The sequence below is a fragment of the Grammomys surdaster genome, unplaced genomic scaffold (assembly GCF_004785775.1).
Source record: "Grammomys surdaster isolate TR1022 unplaced genomic scaffold, NIH_TR_1.0 250300, whole genome shotgun sequence".
Classification (NCBI taxonomy): domain Eukaryota; kingdom Metazoa; phylum Chordata; class Mammalia; order Rodentia; family Muridae; genus Grammomys; species Grammomys surdaster.
The window spans coordinates 1-8146 of record NW_021624876.1 but is presented as its reverse complement, the minus strand read 5'-3'; the positions used below and the strand labels follow the sequence as shown (position 1 = coordinate 8146).

General features: G+C 44.1%; 1 protein-coding gene across 1 annotated transcript in view; it reads right to left on the bottom strand.

Moving 5' to 3' along the window:
* Positions 1–6743, bottom strand: part of LOC114616065 (mitogen-activated protein kinase kinase kinase 13) — a gene marked incomplete at its 5' end in the record, with an annotated part of 28915 nt that extends 22172 nt beyond the window's left edge. Inside the window, 2 exons of the mRNA XM_028761605.1 lie at positions 963–1154; positions 6560–6743. Coding sequence (XP_028617438.1) covers positions 963–1154; positions 6560–6743 — 376 coding nt within the window. The remainder of the gene's footprint in view (positions 1–962; positions 1155–6559) is intronic.
* Positions 6744–8146: the final 1403 nt, after the last annotated feature.

Sequence of the window (8146 nt, the reverse complement as noted above, 5' to 3'; positions counted from 1 at the left end):
CAAGTGAGAATATTGATACTCCCCCAGGCCTACACACACACACACACTCACACACACTCACACTCACACACTCACACACTCACACACTCACACACACCACACACACCCACACACACACACACTCACACTCACGCACACACACACGCACACACACGCACACACTCACACACACACACTCACACACACTCACACACACACACTCACACACATACACACACACACACTCACACACACTCACACTCACACACACACACACACACACACACACACACACTGGCTTCACCTAAAGAAACTCTTTCAACATGTTAGAATGTTAATGATTTGGGTGTTGGGCCCTAAACACTACAGGGACCTGTTTCTTACAACACTACAGGGACCTGTTTCTTACAGCCAGTATAAACCTTGTATCTGCTTATTTCTTCCTGTGTTATATTCTCAGAAGCTCAAAACCAAATCTGAAGTCTACCTCAGATAACTGCACAGAGCCTGTGGCATGTGAATACATCTCCCCCTCTCCGTGTTAGGGACTGAGTCAAACAGTCCACCTCTGAGCTGTATTTCCATCCTGTCTTGTATTCAGCCATTTTTTATTTTGTTGTGTTATAAACATTTCCGAAAGTCAGTTAAACTGTTTTCAAAGGTACAGGAAAATCACAAGCCAGGGTTTCAAGTAGGGAAGACTAACATTAACTATTTGGTGCGATGAAAGATGAATGCTTCAGATCATAATGAAGTTTCCTGCATAGCTGTACAATTCAAGCCACAGAAGGGAAAGCCCGAGTTCAGTACCCAGACGTCCTCACAGTGAGAGATGAGCTAACTGCAGTGCTAAGATGTGTAACTGTTACCCACCGTGTTACTGAAATCGATTACGAGTCTGAGACCCTCAGCTACGCTTGATAAAGACATCTTACTTCAAAGTAAGAAAACAAAACAGGCGAGCATGGAGCTCTAGAACTCACTTGGGTGACTTGAGGTCCCGATGTATAATTTTATGGAGATGGAGGTAATTCATCCCACTGGCGATCCCTGTGGACCAGTCCACCAGCAGCCGCGGTGTAATCTTCCTGCCAGCTCTCAGGACCTCGTACAGCTGCCCGTGGGCACAGTACTCCATGATGATGCAGTAGCACGGGGCCTGAGTGCAAACACCCCTTTGAAGAAAACATACATGAATATAGACAGTATACATGCATACACATCTGCATCTTGGGAGTGTTTAATAAGGGCCCACTCCTTACCCAAATGATATCAAAATAATACAGATAACAGTTCTTGATTCTTCAATAAGAACTGCATCTTTCTGGTCCAGTTTCTCTGGTTAAGCACATAGGTGATTTCTGCTTTTTTCTTAAGTCTAGACAGCAGCAGGCTGTGCTAATCTGGTAGTCTTGTGGGACACCATTCACTTTGAGACAAAAAGTATTCTTTTCTCAGGCTTGGATAGGCTGGATGTGCTGAGTTTTTTTTTAATCATTAAAATAATTTAAAATATTTTCCTTTTAAACATAAACAGATTTTAATGTAATGTACAGAGAATTAAAGTATTTTTATAATTGCTTGTTAAATTTTAAATTACTCAAATTTAAGATAATTAGACTGAGGAAATAAATAAATGAATAAATAAATAAATAGAAAAGTAAAAAAAAATGGGTCAATTTTCTATCTTCCATATAGTACTGTGAAAATTATTTAGAATAAAGAGAACATTATTTCATGTTATACATCCACACAGGTCATGGTCCCACTGGTTCCTGTATCTTCCATCACACTTGTCTTGATCATTTAAGTCCAAAGGGATCTTTCTTTTCTCATTAGCCATGAGTTTTCTCTGTTCACACGGACTGCAGACTCTGCAGGTGGTGGTGGTCTTCAGGGTCTCTTCTCTATGAGGCCTAGAGAGCCCCAGGCAGTCCCTGACATGTTTAACTTCACTCCAGAACTCACAGCTGACAGGCCTTCACCATTACATTAGGAGAGATATGGTAGGAGCAAAATCCTATCCAGTAAAGAGCTACTGATTTTCAAGCACATTTCTATGTTTTCCTTCATCTGCCTGGAATCATCACAGGATAGATTTAACCACTTCCGTGTTTATAGGGAAGGCTCAGGGTGAAAGTGAGTTATTTTACCAGATCCACTCAGTCAGTGAGTGACAAGCTAGTCTAGCTTCAAAGCCCAGGTCCTGGTCCTCACTGTATTATACTCTGTTTTTAACTTCTGCATAAACAATCATTGGGGGAGTCCTATGTTAATGCCATTAGTTCACTAAACTAGAAATAATATGAACTGTATCTCAGAGTTTTGTCTTCAAGATGGATCCATTTGGTAAGTATGCTCAGACCCCCTCAGACTCTCCAGGGAAGTTACCAGAGCACGAGGGACAAGTCAGAGACAGTTGTCAGCTGGCTTCCCATCCTGTCTCCCAGGCTGAGGCAGGAAGCAAGGGAGGGATTAGGGAACAGCATAAGGCACTGACATGCACCAGCAGTGGGGTGCGAACCAGCAGTGGGCTGCACACCAGCAGTGGGGTGCACGTCAGCCTTCGCTTCACCTGCCTGAGGTGTCCAGCAATTCCAACACCCACACAGTTAGAGAAGCCCTTCTGGAGCTGTGGGACTCCACACTGCATCCTAAAATTCACCCCAGAGTATATTTTTATCCACCCATGAGTACCCAGCCTAAACAAGCCCCAAAAAACAGTACTTGTAGCAGAATGAAATGGTACCACACATTTCATTTCACCTAAGAGGAAAAGCCCAAGACAGAGTTGGAGCTAGAAGAACAATTAGCTTCATCTCTCTCCCAACTGCGGCGGTCATCACCTGCACTCAGTCCCTGTCATCCACTATACGCTTTCTTGTTCTCCTGTCTACACATGGTTCTGGACCCACAGGTACATTTGCTTACGTCAGTAGAAATGTGTTACAGTCTGTATATGAGGGAGATCTTTTTTTTTTTTTGGTTTTTCGAGACAGGGTTTCTCTGTGTAGCCCCTGGCTGTCCTGGAACTCACTCTGTAGACCAGGCTGGCCTCAAACTCAGAAATCCGCCTGTCTCTGCCTCCCAAGTGCTGGGATTAAAGGCGTGCACGACCACTGCCCAGCTCAATCTTTGATTTTTAATGGAAAACTTTTTTGAAATCTCAGAGAAGCATACATGAACAACAACTACAAATAGGTAATTGATCACTGCACAGAAACTCCTCAGGGAACAATGTAATACATGTAAGAAAGCAAGGATAAATATGCTCGCATGGACTCAGCATCTCCTCAGCCGGCACACAGACGGAAATGGTCTAACAGAGACACATCTTGTGAGCTTTTCTTCTCATTTTGACAGATGAGAAGTCATCATTCCACTTGTCCCCTACTGTGACAAGGCTTCCAGACAGCTAGAAATAACAGCTTCGTCATCAGTTCTAATTGCTACCTTCTCTTGGGATTGAATTCTATTAGAAACAGTCAAGTTGGACTTTCTTAAAATAAGAAGAAATGACTATCTTCTTCCCATCTTGTATTTCTTTTTGTTTGTGGCTCTTACTAACTTCAAATGCATCTATAAGCACAGAAATACGTGCTAAAACCCAACCATGCCTTCCAGAGACCCTTGACTGACTCACTGACCAAAGCAACAAACGGCACATGACTGTAAACATGACACTGTGCAATGACCCTACGTGAAGGGTCCTAGGGTCACCATGCAGAAGGACACATGATTTGAATGTGTTTAGCTTAGGGAGCTGGGCCCTCGAACAGCTCCTCAAACCCAACAGTGTTGAAAATGTACCCTAGATAGAGGACTGACAGGACATGGTAGGAAGGGAAGAGACAGCAATGCACTGTCTCCTCTCAGGACCATGTCTACCTTCCATGCCAATGGCAAAGAGCCTACTGCATTCCAGAAAGCCCAAAGGCACACAGCAGTCCATCCTGGTGATCTGGGTTTCAAAGCTCTTGGCCCCTTCTTCCATGAAGGAAAACACAATTATTTCAGTGAAGGAAAATGAAAGAGAGAGAAGATGGTCTCTATTTGTCTGTCTGTCTGCTGAACATTATCCTTCTGTTAACTTGAAATTTATTGGCTCTGAAAAATTATATTTAGCTTCTAAAGCCTAACATTTTCACCAGGGCACTAGATGACAGGATTGTAACAGTGGCTGTCCTCTGCACAAAAGTCACTGCCTTCAACCTCTGTACTCCAGCAGATGCAGGCCCTCTTCTCACACCCTTCCCTTGCTGTAAGGGCTCTCACAAGAGAATTAAAACCACTTGGGCCACATTTTCTGTTCTTCACTCTTCCTCTTCTAAAGCTGATTCCTGTCACTTGTTCAGGCTTGTGGGTGGACAGCATGAAGACAGACATGGCAGGGCGCTCAAGGGAGAGGCTCAGGCAGAAGGAAACACAGCTGAGCCTGGCACTTCCAGCTGGTGCCGCAGCGCATTGGTGGTACAATGTGAGCACAGTTACCCTCCAACTGCAGTGCTTTCCACGAATTTACCTGAGACTGGCCTCTTCAGTTTCTGCCCTTCTTAAACCATAGATTGTAACCCCACATGGGGCCACACGCCTAAATGGAGGGGTCAGAAAACATTTGGCAACAGTAACATGTTTCTGAATGTACAATGAGCAAAATTAATTCAAAATCAAACACACAATGAATCCAAGCATGGCTCGACCTCATAGCAGCCCTAGTCTCCTTCAGACTCTGCCTGCTGTCAGCCACAGATGCCAGCAAACACTGTAATGCCTCAGCACACAGTAGAGACTACATATTATGGTTTTCATTTTAACTGTACAGCTTTCTGTTCTTACAGAAAGACAATAATTCAATTGTGGAAAGCAAATACTTTAGCATTTTCCTGACATCATTCTTCTGCAGGTAAGTACAAATCAGTCTACCTTTGGATGGTATTGTGCTAGAGAATGCTGCATTTTATGTACCTGTGTGTGTGTGTGTGTGTGTGTGTGTGTGTGTGTGCATGCCTGTGCATGTGTGCACATGTGTGTAAGCAGGTATGCTGGCCTACGAGGCATAGAGGGAGGCCAGAGGTTGACATTAGGGAATTCTTCTAACCACTCACCTTATTTCTTGAGACAGTGCCTCTCACTGAACCTGGACCTTGCTGTTTTGTCCAGACTGGCTAGTCTGTGACCACCAGAGCACCAGGAATATGTTACTGCTCACTCAGCACTGGAATTTTGGCAAGTACCCTCACATCCAGATTTTAGGGAGCTAGGGTTCTTACACTTATGTAACAAGCACTTTAGTTACTGACAATCTCCCCAGCCCTAAAATGCTTGATTCTAAAATTACTATTTGGGTTTCTAACTTGTGGTTCATAAAAGGCTACTGAATTAGATTTACCTTGAGATTAGGACAGAATTTCCAATGATTTCTGAGACAGCCCTGAACACGTGTCTGCCATTTTCTACTATGTATTTGTGTGAGTGGTGTTTTCAGCATGAACAGCTATGAAATCAAAATATCAGGCAACTCTGAAAAACATTGGAGATAGTCTACATCCCGCAGCATTAAATATTCAGCCAAGACTTAATTCTTTATGAAAAAGCAAACCAGTACATCCATCTTGTTAGCATTCGAAGTTCCTTAGTGCTTAGCAAATGGTCAAATTATATGTACACTGGAGAACTGTTAAAATGAATTTCCCTATGACTCAATATTAGAAGATGCTTGGATAATATAGGCAAGAAAGCGCTGAGAACAGAAAGAGTTTAAGAAACTGTGGATTCATATACATACTTGAGCACAACTGCTTTGTGAAATGAATGTATCACCAATGACTCTACAGTTGGATTTAGAAAGCCATGTTTGGCATTTCTAGGAGAGGGATGAAGTAAAACCTGATGCTCTGTATAGAGAAACCTGTCTTCATGAGTTACTATTTAAGAAGGACATTAACAGACACAAATATATGTCATCTCAGAGGGAGGACTGGTTACATCACTTCAGATGCCAGAGTTGTCGTAACTGAATTTCAGGCTGTTGTTGGGAATACTGTGAAGTGACCTTTGCCATCTTACTGACGTAGCTGATCTACAGTGTCTGGCAGGGCTCTCCTTCCTCCCTCCTGTGCATTCAGTACATGCATGCCCTTGCAATATGCATTCCTAGATTAAAAAGCTTGAGGGTATGACTCGTGCTTCCCAGTCCTTTAGCACACTAGTACTGTGCTAAGCCTATCAAGGAATTTTGAAATATCTTCCAAAGCAGAAACTTAAGTGTATACAATGAAGGAAGAAAGTAGCTCTATTTCCCTAAAACCACTCCTCAAACAAAGCTATCCAACTAACTAACTAACCAACCAACCAACCAGCCAACCAACCACCCACCCACCCACCAACCCACCTACCCAGTCAACCACCCACCCACTGACCCACCCACCTACCCACCCATCTACCCATTCATCCATCCACCCATCCACTCATCTACCCACCCACCCACCCACCCACCCACCCATCCACCCATCCACCCACCCACCCATCCACCCACCCAGCTAACTAAGCAAACAGTCCAGCAAAGCAAGTGCCGACCTACTTGAAGGCGATGATGTTAGGGTGCTTCAGCTTCCTCAGGTGCTTGATGTCCGTCTCATTTTGTTCTCTCACCTTCTTGATGGCTACCTCCTCTGCTCGGAATTTGCCCAGGAAGACAGCTCCTTGGGCTCCACTACCAAGCCACTGCAGCTCTGAGATTTCCTCAAATGGCACTTCCCAAGTATCTAGGCACATGATCAAGAAACAAGCTCAGAATGTGCTGAGAGCATTCTACAGGCCAGTCTGCAAGGTACCAAGTTCATCCCATCTGGAACAATCCTATTCTCTGATTCCCACCTAAAGATGTGACCTTCCTTTGAGCCTTGGTACTACAGGTCACATACTGGTAACTACACATTTTTAACTGCTTAACTCAAGCAGGCCTGAGATCTCAGGAGACCTTCCTCCAGAACTGCATACCCTGACCCTCAGCAACCTCTCCCCTATGTTAGGCAGGGATAACCAGCTGCCCTTCTTCTGTCTCCACACTGCCACCCTCACTCCACCACCCGCTACAGGTGTTTTTTCATCCTTCTGAACTGCTCATGCAAATGATCAATGGATCCTGCCTGGATACATCTCAAAGACATCTTCCTAACAACCAGACTGCGTGTAACATTTTCTCAGTGTTTACTCTTTACTGAATACTTACCACATACCAGAAGCTAGAGGAGTGATTTAATTTTAGCAGAATCATGTTTAATTTGACCACCTTTATGTGTCTGACCTTATTTTTTAAATCCATTTATTCCTATGGTGTGAGTGTGTGTGTGTGTGTGTGTGGCATGCATGTGACGTGTGTGTGTCTGTGTGTGTGTGTGAATATATGCATGTGAACGCCATGTGGAGGGCAGAGGACAACTTTTTGGAGTCAATTCTCTTCCATCCCAGAATCTAGGGATCAATCTGAGGTCCTTAGGTGTGGTGGTTCGAATAGGAATGTCCCCATAGACTCGTGTTTGAACGTTTGGCTATAGGGAGTGGCACTATTAGGTGTTGCCTTGTTGGAGGAGGTGTGGGGTTGGGCTTTGAGATCTCTATGCTTCATCTCCTGGCTGCCTCCGAATCCAGATGTAGAACTCTCAGCTCCTCCAGCACTGTGTCTGCCTGTATGCTACCATGCTCCCCACCATGATGATGATAGACTGAAGCTCTGAAACTGTAAGCCAGTTCCAATGAAATGCTGTCCTTTATAGGAGTTGTCTTGGTCATTGTCCCTTCACAGCAGTGGAAACCCTCACTAAGACAGCAGGCTTGCACTGCAAGTGCTTTTACCCACTGGCCTCGGCATAGTTAAAGAGGAGAGAACTAAAGCATAGGTTTGAGTGACTACTCAAGGTCACATGACTGGTAAAGGTCACATGACTGGTAAAAGTCACATGAGTGGCAGTGCAGCACCAGCCATTCTAGAAAGAGTACCTTCTCTACAGCCCTGCATTGCTTGCTACGTATGATGGAGCTAGAGAGGCCCTGGCTATTGGACACAGCCAGCCCACCTAAACTGTACTGCTCTCAACTTCTGCATTCCTTTAAAGAATATTTTTTAAAAAAATTATTCTAAGTAGTCATATTATTGGTAATTCATATT